Genomic DNA, 16,648 nt, shown 5'->3' with positions numbered 1-16,648 from the left:
GCATGATACCAATGCTCACAATCACAATATACTTTTCACATCATCGTACAAAGCAAATTTTAAAATTGTACCAGTCATTTTAATAAAAGACTTTGTAAAATCACTAACATTAGGCACAAAAACAAATAAACAAAAAACAAACACAATTAAATTTTGCTAGTGCTACTGCGAGTTTGACTTAAATGTGAAGTTTTTGTGGCTTGTGTCGATCTGGACACAGCACGTTTTTTGGGTCTCCTAAACTTTGCATAAATTTTATCAATAATGTTTGAATAAAGAATCGGGTTGAGAGCACTATTGATTGGCAGTAACACTGTCGCTGCTACAGCATAGGAGATTCTGTCGATCTGGATTCCGTTGAAGTTGATAAAAACCATAATAGAAAGTGGAATCCAGCAGAAGAAGTCAGTTACAATCAAACGAATAACTTTTCTTTGCATATCTGCAAAATAAATTTGTTAGTTGATCTTTCATGACTTGACAGTATTATCTTATGTAGGCGACCTGAACATGGCGTCGAAATGTCAGTTAAAACAATAAATTTGCCAAAGCACTTTTTAGCTTCTATACTATTTGTAAGCAGTAGTTGGATTCAGCCGGTTCGCGCCGGTTCTATAGAACCGTCTCACGAAATTTTATGAGATCAGCGAACCGATTAGCATTACTGGTTAATGTCAATGGACTTTTTTTAACAGAACCGGCTGAAAAATATGACTTTGTGATAGAACCGGCTGACAAAATTTTTTGATCCCACCACAAACAATAGTTTGAACAAACCTGAAGATATTGCATTGTCTTTTCCTGATGCAAAGGCCGATGCTCTAGCCTTTAGGACTATTATAATGTACGTGATTACCACAAAAACAAACACCAGGAAATTTAGAATGGAAATTGCAAGAGAAAACTTCCACGATTGATCATTCGGGGTTACAAACAGATTCGGAATACACACGCTATTAGCGCTGTAATATCTAAAGAGCCAATATAACTTAATATTGATCAAACGTTTGCAAACGTACAAATTCTAAACTAACAAAACAAATACTTTGTAGAAACTTACACAAGTTGAACGAAAAACTACAATAATGATCTATTTGTTTTAGATTAGTCAGTTGGAATATGAAAGTTTTGGCAAATGCTCACCCAAAAAGACTTGTAACTTTTAAATATGTCTCCGACATGGCACAGGACGAGTAAAAATGTTCCAATTGATTCCAGGATTGAATATTAGATACTTGTTGAACTACTGAGTCGGATTGATTAGCCAAATGCAGGGAAACCGTCAGTAGCTTAGTTGTAAAGTTTTTTGCGGCATTAAAAGAAACCACAACGTTGCTGAAATAGGGATTGCTTTCAATCAACGCTTGATCGACGAAGGTGCTCTGCTGGTAGACTGACAAGGGAACGAGAGCAAAAGTGAAAGACACCGCCCATGTAGATGCAATCAATGCAAGAGAAAAACGAATGCTAGGTTTGCTCAAAGCGACAAAAGGCTGAAAAAAAATGAATATGATAGTTTAACGTCCAAAAGAAAAACTTCCACAATACTTGACTACAAAACATTTGTTTGTGTTAAAAATTTTGAAAATATCTATGTTATAATGGTAACATATCCCAATGACAGAAGATTTTTGATAATTGCACACCGGATAATGTCACATTCTGGTTTGTTAAATGGAAAATGCAGATGCTGTGCTTTTATGTGGGAAAAACTCTGGTTAATTCTATACTCTGAGTAATTGAAAGAGAATTAAATTTGCGATTATTCACAATTGTATTTATTTTATGTAAAAAACACAAAATTTGACTTTTTCACCTTTGCGACAGCGTACAGACGGGTAACTATCAAAAACAACATCGTCAATACGGAGGTTTCGCTTGATAAGACAACCAGAACTCCCATAGCAACACACGATTGACTGCTAAGCCATTCTAGAGACTTCGAGCAATACCTTCCACTGTAAACTTCTCCCGCTATTCCCAACATGAACAGGTAAATTGACATTAGAAAATCGGCAACAGCTAGATTTAACACCAGCGTGTGATTGGTGCGCAGTGATGCAGCACGGTCCTTGTCGAAAACTTTCTTTAGGGCCCTGCTTTCGCCAATGATGACTGTCTAAACATTGTATTAATGTATTATTTGCTATTTTACTTAAAAAATGTGGATTTGGTGTAATAAAGTTAATATCCAATATACTTAGCTACAATGTTGAAACTAATGAGTTTTACCAAGTTTCCGACAAAAGCCAAAATCGCCATAATCTACACAATTGCACGAAAGATTGGATTTGCAATCAGCTCATATCGCGAAGACAATATATTTTGAGCGGAATACAGTGTTTCGGAACATTTGTCACTCCAATCCGAGCAATCTCCACGGCCATCAAGAATCTAAGTCAAAGAAAGAGGTTCGACCGGGTGATATTAAACTTTCTATAATTTTAGGTTTGTTACTTGAGTCTTTCGAATGAAGAATGGTTTTCTATTTTCGCAGTAAAATCTTCCGTCATTTGTGCAGTTTGTCTCGTCTTCAAAGTTGTCCCAATTTTTGTTAAAGTCACAAACTACCGACCTCGATACGGAAACCTAAGTACAAGAATTTCTTTAAAAACCAACATAAGAAACCAGCATAAAAACAACATATCAGGTGACTTTAATGACAAACACTAATCGAGAGTGTAACTTGATTTATCTAAATGAGTAAATAGCAATTTCCTTTAAACAACTAATTCCTTTGATGAATTGCTGCCTTAAGCAAACGTTGCATAATTTTTTTGGCTTAACTCAACTTAACTCAACTCAATTCAGTTTGGCTGTGTCAGTGTATGAAGTATTTTGAGCAGACTGGGACTTGCCAGTTATAAACTTAGCTTTTTGACAACCGTCATACCTTTCCTCCTCGGAGAGAAGAGCAGAAAAACCTATCCGGACACATTTCTTTGTTCTCATCCGCTCCATCATCGCAATCTACGTATCCGTTACAATGTTTGAATTGTGGGATACTCACCGAATGTCCATTTTTGCACGGAAATCTATTTACCAAAAAAAGTTGCAAATTAAACATATAGAGGCCACGAACTTAAAACTTTTTGGCTTCGAAAGCTTAATCCTGTAAACATTATCTTAAAAGCAAAAGACAACAAATTTGACATATTTAATTCTTGACCGCTGACATTGCTGACGTTTTACCTGTGAGGACAATTACTTTCATCACCGTTGTCTACAGGACAGTCCACCACTCCGTTGCATAAAAGATCGTGGTTTCCGTTCTCCTACAACGAAGCGTTGGTCACCTACCTGAAACTGTCAAAACAGCAGAGGTTAATAATTGTCAAAAACAAATATCCTCTTATCAAAAGCTTGCGGAAATAGAAAAGGTGTAAATTTTAGGAGACAGTGAGATTCGGTAAAAGTGTGTTCTACCTAAGAAAAATACTTGGCTTGAAAAAAGTCGGCTTAAAACGCTGCCTACATGCTTTGTATATTCAATGCACCAACTTCTACGGTCTTAAATAGTAAGAGATCTACAAGCCAATCGCGGCAATTTACGAAAATTTCGTTGCGATATTCGTCACAAATAATAATATTTTAAATCTACAAAATGTCTGTACCAAAGTTTTTCTCTTATCAATTTATGTAAAGTAGGCAAACTTACAAACTTTCGACATTCGAATGTATATTCTGGGATATGCCTAGCACCAGGTTTGTCAACAGTGCAGTTAAACTTTGCAGAGCTATCCGGGCATTTTGCTACGCACTCATCCTTCGGAAATCCTGGTGGGGACAACCCATCTTACGAGAAAACCTGATTGCGTGTTTTTCAATTTACAGTATTCGATCCCATCGCACAAAACACCAGTAACCGAAGGCTCCAAACTGTTGCCATTTGTAAACCAATCCGTTGCCATTTGTAAACAGTTTACCGCTTGACATCTGTGAAATACACAAACGCTACGGGAAGAAAGAAAAGTACGTTTATTGCAACACTTGTCAAAAAAATCCCTCAAATAATTTAATAATATTTTTTTATGTCAGTCAACTACGCTTATGTTTAAGTATTGCACAGGAACATATATTGCAATAAAGATATATTGCACAGGAAAATTAAAAATAAAAACATCCGCTTTTTGTCATGTCGAAAAAAGCCTAAAGGCCAGTCCTAAAAAAGTACCTGCAAGTCGTATTTGCATCGTTTGGTAAACCCTTGTCACACGGTAGTGTTCCTTTACAATAGCTAAATCTGCAAACACGTGAAATTTTAGGTGCACAATGACGGTTTGATAGTAAAATGTAACATTTTTCAAACACTGGATCGAAAAATTAACATGTTCCAAAAGCAGAATACAACTGCACCTGAATACACCAAGATTGACATGTCGTAAAAAAAAACGTGAACAGTTTGTGTTACTTGCTTTTCATCGATGTTATTTTTACAGTCAGCAATTCCATCGCAAACAGAACTCCGGTTGACGCATTGAGTCGAATTTCCATTTTCACATCGAACTTGGCCCATAGCACATTGCAAAGATGATCTTAAGAGATAGGTTAAACATTGAATTAATTGTATAAATTGTAAAAATATTGGTAAGAACAAATGTTGCTTTCACTAAACATTTTTTCTACCACTGCAAGGTGTATGCCTGTCTACATCTCCCGTATTTTCTTGTACTGACAAATATGATGCAATGAAATGATTATGTTTATACTTGCAACAGCCTAATTATAAGTAATATCTCAGTGAATACGTAATATCATTCTAGTTATTATGGTGCTGTTTTGTCTAATTTAGGACCTGTTTGTTTTTCAGGTTTAATTATAGCACAACCATTTTGTTCAAGTTATTATTAAGCTTGAAAAATTGCTTTTAATTACTTGTCAGTCATATGCTGCAGTTGATTGCATATATCTGCAGTTTGTTCTTCGCACAAACATTCATCAGATAGGTCAGGACAATCAACGACACCATCACAAACTTTTGAACGAGGGATTATCATGGAACCGTCAAGACACTTAGTACATCGTTGACTATCAAACGTGACATGGGGAAAAGACCGAATGTCTCTGCAAAAACATGAACCAAGATCAGTTTGGTATTTTCTAGTGTCGTTACTAACACACAAACCTTTCATAGGAAACTTTATTAGGCTGCTCATAACATAAGTCTGAGCCATCGTCACAGTCCTGAACATTATCCCATAAAAGCTGTTGTGGCAAACGACAAGTTTTTCCATTCTTAAAACATTGAAATCCAACCCCGTTTTCCCACTCGTGGTCGTCAGGGCAACCATCACATGGAACATGATTACATACAGTTGAGCGCAGCACGCATTTGTCGCTATTGCTGCATTTATAATGGGTTGAACAGCCGACGTCACAAGGCGTTAGTCCTTGACATGTGACTGTGGAGTTGCAAATGTAGTCTCGGTGCAGCAGACACGTTTGGTTGCTAGAAATTATTGTGCATCTGCAAAAAAATGTTTTTATGTAGGTTAAATGCACTGTTGTTGTTTTGAAGTCAAGTCCAAACCAAAACTCTTTACAACGGAGCAAGCGTTTTTTTTACCCAAGGCAGTCACGCCAATTTGTGTGCAACAATTATTTCAACGATACAAGTGATTCTTTTGCAATATACCACAGAAACAAATATATGGGAAACTATAAAACCCAAATTACTAACCAGCTTTTAAAACCAACCAAACCGTTAAACCACTGGTTTGCGGTATGTGAATAAATATATTAGTTTTGTACGTCTTTTTATTGTTTACATTGTTCAAGGCAAAATCACGCAAAAATCATTATTATAATTTTTAGCAATTTCATGTAAAAAGATCTACAAGCTTGAGGCTAAACTTTTGCCTTAAACGGCTTATATTTGCATCTGCTTTGGTCGTGTAAAACCATTACCTACGTAATGGTTCGGAACGAGATTTTTTTTTGTAACATAATTTTTGTTAGCATAGGTAACGGTTTCTAACGACCACATAATGTTACAATTTTTGTTCGGAACATATTTTTTCAAGTCAACGAAAAACCGTTAGATGGAGGTAGAGGTCTGCGAATTTTAGCATTCAAACCGCACAGCTAAATTAATTTTATGTGTTTATTAGTTCGGAATTTTGATGAAGTGAAAGTTTTCAATGGGAAAATGGGGCTTAGGGATTCAACAACATTGTTGCAAAAGAACATTGGAAACATTCAATAGTAAAATGGGGCTTAGGGCTTCAACAACAAAGGTGCAAAAAGAGCATGCAGCGATGAAAATAAATGATTAAGTACAAAAAAAGGGAAGTGAACACCAAACATTGGAAACATTCAATAGTAAAATGGGGCTTAGGGCTTCAACAACAAAGTTGCAAAAATAGCATACAGCGATGAAAATAAATGATTAATTTCAAAAAAAGGGAAGTGAACACCGAACATTGGAAACATTCAATAGTGAAATGGGGCTTAGGGATTCAACAACATTGTTGCAAAAAGAACATTGGAAACATTCAATAGTAAAATGGGGCTTAGGGCTTCAACAACATTGTTGCAAAAAGAACATTGGAAACATTCAATATTAAAATGGGGCTTCGGGCTTCAACAACATTGTTGCAAAAAGAACATACAGTGATGAAAATAAATGATTATGTACAAAAAATGGGAAGTGAACACCAAACATTGGAAACATTCAGTAGTAAAATGGGGCTTAGTGCTTCAACAACATTGTTGCAAAAAGAACATTGGAAACATTCAATAGTAAAATGGGGCTTAGGGCTTCAACAACATTGTTGCAAAAAGAACATTGGAAACATTCAATATTAAAATTGGGCTTCGGGCTTCAACAACATTGTTGCAAAAAGAACATACAGCGATGAAAATAAATGATTAAGCACAAAAATAATGAAAATGAACACTGAACATTGGAAACATTCACTAAGATAATAAGGTTAATGGCAATGCAAAACAGAAATGCAATGGGTTTAAGTTTCCAAAATAGCTTGGGACATGTAAAATGTAAGTAAATGTATGTTTGTTTTGCAGTCAATAAATTAGGTAATTTTAAAGCTGCATCACACACTATCAACTACAGTAAGAAATATGAATAGAAAATATAAGAATAGAAAAAAGTTATTTTACAGAATCAATGTAACTGCATGACATGTTATTTTAAATAATTTAGAAAAGTCTTCTCTTTTTTGGTGATGCTTCAAGAATCTGAGCTGCATTTTTCTTTAGTTGGTGTACCTGGAAGTAGACAAAAAAATATTAATATTTCTTGGAAAGATTGCAATTTTATATTATTTCATGTACGTTTAATGGGATGTCATTAGGCTGTTACAATTATCCTACTTGTATCTGGTATTACTAAGCTTTAAAAAGTTCAAGTCTAGTAAACTTACATAGCGACTGTTGGATTCTTTTAGCTTTGTAAAACAGCTTGTCTGCTGGCCACCTCGCTTTGCATAAACCATCTTCAGGAATTTGAGAGAAGTCTTTAAATTTCTTGTTGTCCAATGTTTTTAAGTCAGAGATTCGAAAAATTTGTAAAACTTCATTATCGTCCACAAACTGAACCATTATATACAATGATTCATCTGCAACATAATATAAATAATTGTAAATACAATTATAACTACCATGACTACGACAACTTCAATGCACTATGTTCAGAGGTAGTTCATGACAGCGATTGGTTGCAATCAAGTAAACTTGTCAGTTATTAAAATTGCATTGACATAAATAAAATACTAAAAGCAAAAAACGCAAGCCTACCAGTGCTGAGTTTTTGATTTTCTGACGTTGTGGTTGCGATTGTTTCTCCACTTTCTGTGACACAGTAAATGAAATTAGACAAGTATAATATTAAGTTAGTGCAAAATAAGCGTAACTCTAAAAATAACGAAGTCAATATATTTGACATAACAGTCAAAATTCTTGCAGAGTTTAGTTTAAAATTTCCTTCTTATGGCAGGAAGATGCTTGAGTTGTGACTCTTATGTCAAATTTATTGGCATTGCTGCTTTTGTATAATGTAATATAAAGTTAGATTACCCCAATGGTCGTTATGGAATGACTGTATAGGTGGCAGGCACACCATGTACAACTAGAGTGCTTACTTATAACATGTAAATGCCTGTCTAACATTGATTGTAGTATGTAAGTCATATACATACCAGATTCTGACGACTCCTGATCCGATTGAGATTGAGATATATCTTCTGTACAAAACAAACAACTATTTAATATCAAATTAAAACATACTTATATCATCTAGAACAGTGATTCTCAATCTTATACGGACCGTGTACCACCTGACAACTTTTTTTATCACTGCGTACCACCTCCAAAACCTGTTTGAATGGATAGACCAAGAAATAGGCCCATTTTCTCGCCCTGACATAGTTTAGCATATTCCGTAATTTTAAAAGACTGTACAAGACACAAGTTTCGCCCAAACCAGGACTGATCAATCGGGTCAGTTAAGTTGCAATTTTAGTTCAGACTTAAATTAGGTATGATGGAGCTGCTCGCGTACCACCGGAAAAGTCCTGGCGTACCACAGTTTGAGAACCACTGATCTAGAATATAATGATGAAAAGGTTTTAACTGACCAAATTGCGAAACAGAAACTATTGAAGAAAAATCCTGTTGGGTAGTTGAAAATGAATTAGTAAATGGGTGCTTACTTGAAACCACCTCCTCCATAGCCATCCTAGCTGTTTCAACAATTTCCAAAGGATGAGACAAGTCATACACCCCATTTGCCATTTCGATTGAGTGCCCCTCGGCCCTGGCAACTGCTTTTTGAACTTCTGCTGGAGCATCTCGCATTTTGGTTGTTATTACTTTTCTGACATCAGTTGCTGAAACTGCCATTTACGTTGATAGAAACCAGTTTGAAAAGCCTATTGAATGTAGTGGCTTCCATTTCAGCACCAGCAGTAACCAATGACGGAAAAGCTTGAGATTTCTCTCCCGGCTTATGTTTCAAAAAAGCCCATGCATGGTCAGATGCAACCTTGAGGTGATCATATTCAAGTTTGGACAAAACAATGCAACCATGTCGATTTTGTTCTTTCTGCTTTTCAACTAAAATTGAAAAATTCCTTGGGCAGTTTCCTCTTTTCCTAACAGTTCATCTCGCCTCATTCCTCTAAATATTCCACCCCTGCATCCTAGTCTGCATATAACACGACAGAAAATGTCGCCCAACAAAAGCTCCAATTGTTTTTTTTTTTAAGTTTCCAAACTTAGTTTGACGGATCCTGTCCATTTCTTTTGTGATCTTGTTGTTGTTTTCATATTGCAAGATTTCTTTGGTGTGTCGAGATCCTTAAGCTTCTTTCTACTTTTTTCTTTTACATATTGTTCACGTTTCTCTTTCTGTTTCTTTCTGAATTTGTGGTAGATGACGCAACGGAGCGTAGGCTTTTACAGTGACAATAAGTGCTGAATCAGCAAGTTGCATATTGTTGACTCATCAATTATTGTCAAGACGTCCCATAGCTAGTTCAAAATGATTCTAAAGAATATATTCCTTTTTTTGCAACATTAGCTATAGCATTAACAAAAGTTGTAACAAAAGGTGTGTTACAAAACGATAAAATACTTTGGTTGGTAAATTATTGCTTCCATTCCAATCAAAATTACACACATCAAGGTACAATGAACATGACACAAAACAAACACGAAACAGTGATAGATTTCATCATTTTAATAGAATACATAACACATCACTAGATAACGTACACCCATATTTTGCACATGGCTTTAAATGATTTTGTTAAAAGTGATCCTTTCTGTTGTTGTTCTAATCTTTGGCAATTTCTGTAGTTCATGCTTTGATTACATCTGTCGTAGAGTACTTGTTTTTAACCAGTGCACTTGAAACTTTTTTTCATACTTCTAAACAAGTGAATATTTGATTGTGTGCTGAGAGGAATGCAGTGTTTACAGACTATCTAGTGCTACATTAGCGAATTTTTATGTGAACAGTAATGTTATGACGTAGAATATCAGTTCCAAAATTTAAGACTTAATGCAGCTGAGAAGCGCACATCGTCATCATTCGCAAGGAACGACCGTTAAAATTAAGGCGCGTTGACATACAGACAAGCACCTTTCGGTTATAAAACACGAACGGTTTGACATAAATTCAAACGGTTTTCACTGGCCAACTCTAAATTTCACTTAGATACAGCATGCAAAGGTATAGGTCATTCCAATGAGTGAATCGGAATTCAGAAGCGTACATGGTCATTATTCGCAAGGAACGACCGTTAAAATTAAAGCGCGCTGACATACAAACAAGCACCTTTCGGTTATAAAACACGAACGGTTTGACATAAATTCAAACGGTTTTCACTGGCCAACTACAAATTGCAGTTAGATACAGCATGCAAAGTTTCAGGACATTCCAATGAGTAAATCGGAAATGAGAAGCGCACATGGTCATTTTGGGCAGGTCACGACCGTTAAAAATTAAGGCGAGCTGACATACAGACAAAGACCTTTCGGTTATAAAACACGAACGGTTTGACATAAATTCAAACGGTTTTCACTAGTCATCTACAAATTGCAGTCAGATGCAGCGTACAAAGTTTCAGGTCATTCCAATGAGTGAATCGGAATTCAGAAGCGTACATGGTCATTATTCGCAAGGAACGACCGTTAAAATTAAGGCGCGCTGACATACAGACAAGCACTTTTCGGTTATAAAACACGAACGGTTTGACATAAATTCAAACGGTTTTCACTGGCCAACTCCAAATTCCACTTAGATACAGCATGCAAAGTTATAAGTCATTCCAATGAGTGAATCGGAATTCAGAAGCGTACATCATCATTATTCGCAGGTCACGACCGTTAAAATTAAGGCGCGCTGACATACAGACAAGCACTTTTCGGTTATGAAACACGAACGGTTTGACATAAATTCAAACGGTTTTCACTGGCCAACTCCAAATTGCAGTTAGATACAGCATGCAAAGTTTCAGGACATTCCAATGAGTAAATCGGAAATGAGAAGCGCACATGGTCATTTTGGGCAGGTCACGACCGTTAAAAATTAAGGCGAGCTGACATACAGACAAGCACCTTTCGGTTATAAAACACGAACGGTTTGACATAAATTCAAACGGTTTTCACTAGTCATCTACAAATTGCAGTCAGGTGCAGCATACAAAGTTTCAGGTCATTCCAATGAGTGAATCGGAATTCAGAAGCGTACATGCTAGATATTCGCAAGGAACGACCGTTAAAATTAAGGCGCGCTGACATACAAACAAGCACCTTTCGGTTATAAAACACGAACGGTTTGACATAAATTTAAACGGTTTTCACTGGCCAACTCCAAATTGCACTCAGATACAGCATGCAAAGTTATAGGTCATTCCAATGAGTGAATCGGAATTCAGAAGCGTACATGGTCATTATTCGCAAGGAACGACCGTTAAAATTAAGGCGCGCTGACATACAGACAAGCACCTTTCGGTTATAAAACACGAACGGTTTGACATAAATTCAAACGGTTTTCACTGGCCAACTCCAAATTTCACTTAGATACAGCATGCAAAGTTATAGGTAATTCCAATGAGTGAATCGGAATTCAGAAGCGTACATCATCATTATTCGCAGGTCACGACCGTTAAAATTAAGGCGCGCTGACATACAGACAAGCACTTTTCGGTTATAAAACACGAACGGTTTGACATAAATTCAAACGGTTTTCACTGGCCAACTACAAATTGCAGTTAGATACAGCATGCAAAGTTTCAGGACATTCCAATGAGTAAATCGGAATTCAGAAGCGTACATCATCATTATTCGCAGGTCACGACCGTAAAAATTAAGGCGCGCTGACATACAGACAAACACCTTTCGATTATAAAACACGAACGGTTTGACATAAATTTAAACGGTTTTCACTGGCCAACTCCAAATTGCAGTCAGATACAGCAGGCTTGTCAAACTCGCGGCCCGTCGGCCGCATGCGGCTCACGAACAGTCAATAACAATTGTAGTATTTTTTTAGATTTTTTTGATAAAACTAAATTTTTCTTACTTTTCAAAGCTATTATTTAAACAGACATTTAGCGAAATTTAATTTGTAAATACAAATTCTTATGTTATGAATAGAAACGATAGTAATTAAACCGTTCCTCATACTTTCAGTCAAGGCTGTACAATCTGCGGCCGTACGACCACATTAAAATATATGTACTGGCGGCCGTGATGTAATTAAAACTCCTTTGCCAAAACTTTTGATTTTCAAACTGCCCGAAACAGATGTTGTGTTACTGAAAAGAGTATTACAAGCCTAGCAGTCATATGCGTCAATCTTTTTGTAGACCTATTGTGTGCAAACAATGCGATAAAACAGGTAGTAAAAGCATCACAATATAGATTATGACGTAATAAACATTAAAACTGATTTTTATTGTGCAACTCAATCTGTTCATCATGTTGTAAATTAATGTGATAATAAATCCGGACCCCCCTTTTTAAAAAGTTTTGCGTAAATTAAATAGGCCCAAATCGTTTCCGTTTACCGCTGATAACAGGGAGTCGTTATCTCAAAGCCCTGAGCCTTCAATCTCTTGTATTCGCTTGTTATCTAATCGCCAATTATGACGTAACAAGGGTTTAATAAGGAGTTTTATGCGCTAACAATCGGAAAGTTACGTTCCGGCTGGAACGCTGGTTGCAATTTCTTGGTTGGTGTTAACTGCACTTAATGCAACATATTAAACTGTTTTTGCATTTGTATTGTTTCGACCTGCCAAACACGTAATAGTTTTGTCCCAAACATTAGATCGATGTTAATCGAGTTGTGTTATTAGGGTACACGGAATTTGTGACTGCCACAATTTATGCCTTCTACAGTTACCAACTTTAGTGCATTCGTGACATTGCGCAACTTTAGCATTATCGCTTTAGAAAGGCGTTCAGTCCTTGAGAATCTGTTCCCCCTTTTTAAGCAACGATTTTGATCACCTGACGCTTATCGCTTATCTTGCAGCTGCAGTTTTGCTGATTAAGCTAGATACCAGCGGCAAAACCAGGAAAATACAAAGCTGTCGCGAAAATTATTTGTTCTTTCTGTCAATTGGAGTTAGTGGCAGTTTAGCATGTGAATTACGTATTTAGTATCGTGCGGTCTAGCGTGTTTGCAAACACTTTTCGTAACAAAACTCTGTTCCAACTAGTACTTTTCGTAACAATTTTTTTCCAGCTAACACTTTTCCGAAACAAACTTTTCTTACGGCTAAAGCTTTTTGCGAGCTAAATTTATTCAAAACCGATGATTTTTGCAACTTAAAGGATGGTTGAAGCTAACAGTTCATGTAACAAAATTTTCTTACAACTATCACTTTTCGTAACAAAATTTTGTTTCATCTAACACTTTTTGTAACAAAATTTTGTTCAAGCTAACATTTTTTGTAACAAAATTTTGTTCCAACTAACAATTTTTGTAACAAAATTTTGTTCCAACTAACACTTTTCGCAACAAAATTTTGTTCCAACTAACTATGTTTTTGTAACAAAATTTTGTTCCAGCCAACACTTGTTGCCTCAAAATTTTGTTCCATCTAACACTTTTCCGTAACAAATTTTCTTAGAGCTTTAGCGTTTTGCGAGCTAAATTTATTGAAAACCGATGATTTTCGCAACTTAAAGTATGTTTCAAACTAACACTTTTCGTAACAAAATTTTGTAACAGCTAACACTTTTCGTAACAAAATTTTGTTACAGCTAACACTTTTCCGTAACAAATTTTCTTAGAGCTTTAGCTTTTTGGGAGCTAAATTTGTTTAAAACCGATGATTTTGAAACTTAAAGTATGTTTCCAGCTAATACTTTCCGCTACAAAATTTTGTTCCAGCTAACACTTTTCGTAACAATTTTGTTCTAACTAACACTTTTCCGCAACAAAATTTTCTTACGGCTAAAGCTTTTTGCGAGCTAAATTTATTAAAACCGATGATTTTCGCAACTTAAAGTATGTTTCAAACTAACCCTTTTTGTAACAAAATTTTGTTCCAACTAACACTTTTCGTAACAAAATTTTGTTCCATCTAACAGTTTTCCGTAACAAAACTTTGTTCCAGTTAACACTTTTCCGTAACAAAATTTTCTTGCAGCTATAGCTTTTTGTGAGCTAAATTTGTTTAAAACCGATGATTTTGAAACTTAAAGTATGTTTCCAGCTAATACTTTCCGCTACAAAATTTTGTTCCAGCTAACACTTTTCGTAACAATTTTGTTCTAACTAACACTTTTCCGTAACAAAATTTTCTTACGGCTAAAGCTTTTTGCGAGCTAAATTTATTAAAACCGATGATTTTCGCAACTTAAAGTATGTTTCAAACTAACCCTTTTTGTAACAAAATTTTGTTCCAACTAACACTTTTCGTAACAAAATTTTGTTCCATCTAACAGTTTTCCGTAACAAAATTTTCTTACGGCTAAAGCTTTTTGGGAGCTAAATTTGTTTAAAACCGATGATTTTGAAACTTAAAGTATGTTTCCAGCTAATACTTTTCGCAACAAAATTTTGTTCCAACTATCACTTTTCCGTGACCAAATTTTCTGCTAACAAATACCTTTTCTAACACATTTTAGTTCCAGCTAACACTTTTCCGTAACAAATTTTTGTTCCACCAAATAGTTTTGTAACGTAATTTCTTCCAATTAACAATTTTGTATCAAAATTTTGTGACAGCTAACACTTTTGGGAACGAAATTCAATTTTTATGGTTTCACCATGTATGTGCAGATTTAAAACACAAAATGTTTAAAATATGCTTAAAAATTCTCTTTGTCGCCACCTAATGAACAAAAAAATACGGTAACAAAATTTTTTGTTACACCCAATTTAACGATGTTTTTCTGTTCAAAAATTTTCGTTACGACATACCAGAAATTTTTGTAACTTGGAACAAAATTCGGAACAAAATTTTCGTTCCGAAACGAAATTGTTCAATTTGGAACGAAATTTTGTTACTCGGAACGGTTTCGCTAACGGTATTTCCGAGTTAATGGAAAATTGCATTATGCCCCATTACCACGAACCTGGCGTGTGGGTACAGACACAACGAACATGACGTGTTGTCGTGTTTTGCGTCACTTCCGTTGCAATTTTGAGTTTCTTCACAGGAATTCGGTGTTTTCTTAAGTGTGTCATTTGGACACCTAAATTCTAAAGGCAAATTAAATAATGTTAAAGTATTGTTTTTAAAATCATGACTAAAACCACATGTCCCCAAATAAACAACATTTTGTCTCAAATATTGCTTCACCACGTTAACAGTCATTACGTTTTATAGCGTTTAGGTAATAAAAATAATGAAATTTCTTACCCTGTTGTGTATTGTAGGTAGATTGACTTGAAACTAAAACAAAACTTTGAAGAAATAAACACAAAAGTATTATCCTTAATCTCATCATGAATATAAATCACAGAGTAAATAATCTAGGCTGTTTCAAAGTAAAATCTGCGCATTAGATATGCATCATCACAATAATAAGCCATACGGGAAGCTATTTGGCATCTGTGTGCATGGTGCTGCATGCACTTTTACATTTTTTCTTTTTCTAATTTTTTACGCTGGTTTGCTGTTCTTGCTGTGTATATTTCCTCTATACACTGTTGTACTTGACAATTACGTCAAATGCCTATCGCTACAACTTTCACCAAAAACTTGTCGTAGATAAATTTGATCAGTCTTAAACCAAGCAACAACGGAATGTAGTAAGTTCAGCAACACGACACAATCTATAAATATCTGCGTTAATTGCGTCAACGCCTTAGGCTGGGAAATGTTTGAATCTAAATTTTATTGGTAAAGTTTATTTTACATTAGTAATTTTAGATTTTTTGTAATACGATTTGTGAGAATGTCCCAATTAGGAAATAATAGACCCTTTAACGAAAATTAACGATTGCTGTTAACTTTGAAGTACACTACTAAATATGGTAACACGTTTTTTGACCTTTAAAGCAAATCAACTGTCCTCCAACGATTACGAAAAACACCAAGAAGAGCAAACCTTAACAAAACATTACGAGGGGCACGTAACTGGTGTAAGCTGCAGTGAGATAAAATGGCGTAAGCTGCAGTGAGATAAAATGGAAACACTAATTAAAAAAGTCTTTGGCAGCAAACGGTCGTGACAAAATAAGACACGAAATCAGTAAAAATTGATTTTGTTTCAGTTGGCATAATCAAACGGCTCTTTATTTTAGTTTTGGGCCAAGTCGCGCCTTTTTCATGCAATTATTACCGCCTTTTTTCCTTTTCTCTTGTGTTCTCTCGTCATAATGTCAAATGATTTTACCTCTTTGCTTTAAACATTGTTTAAAAAAATGTCTTTTAACTTATCTGTTGTACAAAATATGCCAAACTTAAATATATTAAATTTCTTAACCCAATAAATTATGTACGGGACTCCGACGATAACAAAATTCAGCAACATGACAAGGCTTTTAAAGACGTAATAAAACTTACGCGGGAAATAGTTGACATGCGTCATAGCAGTCAAAACACGATTTCTAATTAAAAACATGTTTAATTTGTATTATTACCAGTACCAATGACATGTTTTTCAGGATAATCCGCTTAGCAGATCAGTATTTCTGCCGAAAAACATATGTTTGTTT

At 35.4% G+C, this 16,648-nt stretch overlaps 1 protein-coding gene and 1 pseudogene across 2 annotated transcripts; both read right to left on the bottom strand.

Moving 5' to 3' along the window:
• Window positions 1-146: 146 nt before the first annotated feature.
• On the bottom strand, window positions 147-15,795 carry LOC145229635 (uncharacterized; annotated as a pseudogene). Its single transcript, XR_013860468.1, has 15 exons — window positions 15,348-15,795; window positions 15,061-15,187; window positions 5,126-5,467; window positions 4,876-5,064; window positions 4,312-4,535; window positions 4,175-4,243; window positions 3,659-3,777; window positions 3,193-3,275; window positions 2,894-3,035; window positions 2,458-2,589; window positions 2,233-2,394; window positions 1,817-2,119; window positions 1,144-1,493; window positions 778-1,004; window positions 147-442 (listed from the first exon to the last, which is right to left on the bottom strand). The product of XR_013860468.1 is annotated as an uncharacterized LOC145229635 (transcript).
• LOC145229872 (uncharacterized) lies at window positions 5,904-10,008 on the bottom strand. The gene is made up of 5 exons (XM_080095210.1): window positions 8,673-10,008; window positions 8,160-8,204; window positions 7,759-7,812; window positions 7,386-7,580; window positions 5,904-7,230 (listed from the first exon to the last, which is right to left on the bottom strand). The coding sequence occupies exons 1-5, from the start codon at window positions 8,860-8,862 to the stop codon at window positions 7,193-7,195; spliced, it is 522 nt and encodes a 173-aa protein (XP_079951336.1). The 5' UTR covers window positions 8,863-10,008; the 3' UTR covers window positions 5,904-7,192.
• Window positions 15,796-16,648: the final 853 nt, after the last annotated feature.

This window comes from Phallusia mammillata, chromosome 5, assembly GCF_965637545.1.
Source record: "Phallusia mammillata chromosome 5, kaPhaMamm4.hap1.1, whole genome shotgun sequence".
Taxonomy (NCBI): Eukaryota; Metazoa; Chordata; class Ascidiacea; order Phlebobranchia; family Ascidiidae; genus Phallusia; species Phallusia mammillata.
This window is presented reverse-complemented; position numbering and strand designations above follow the sequence as displayed.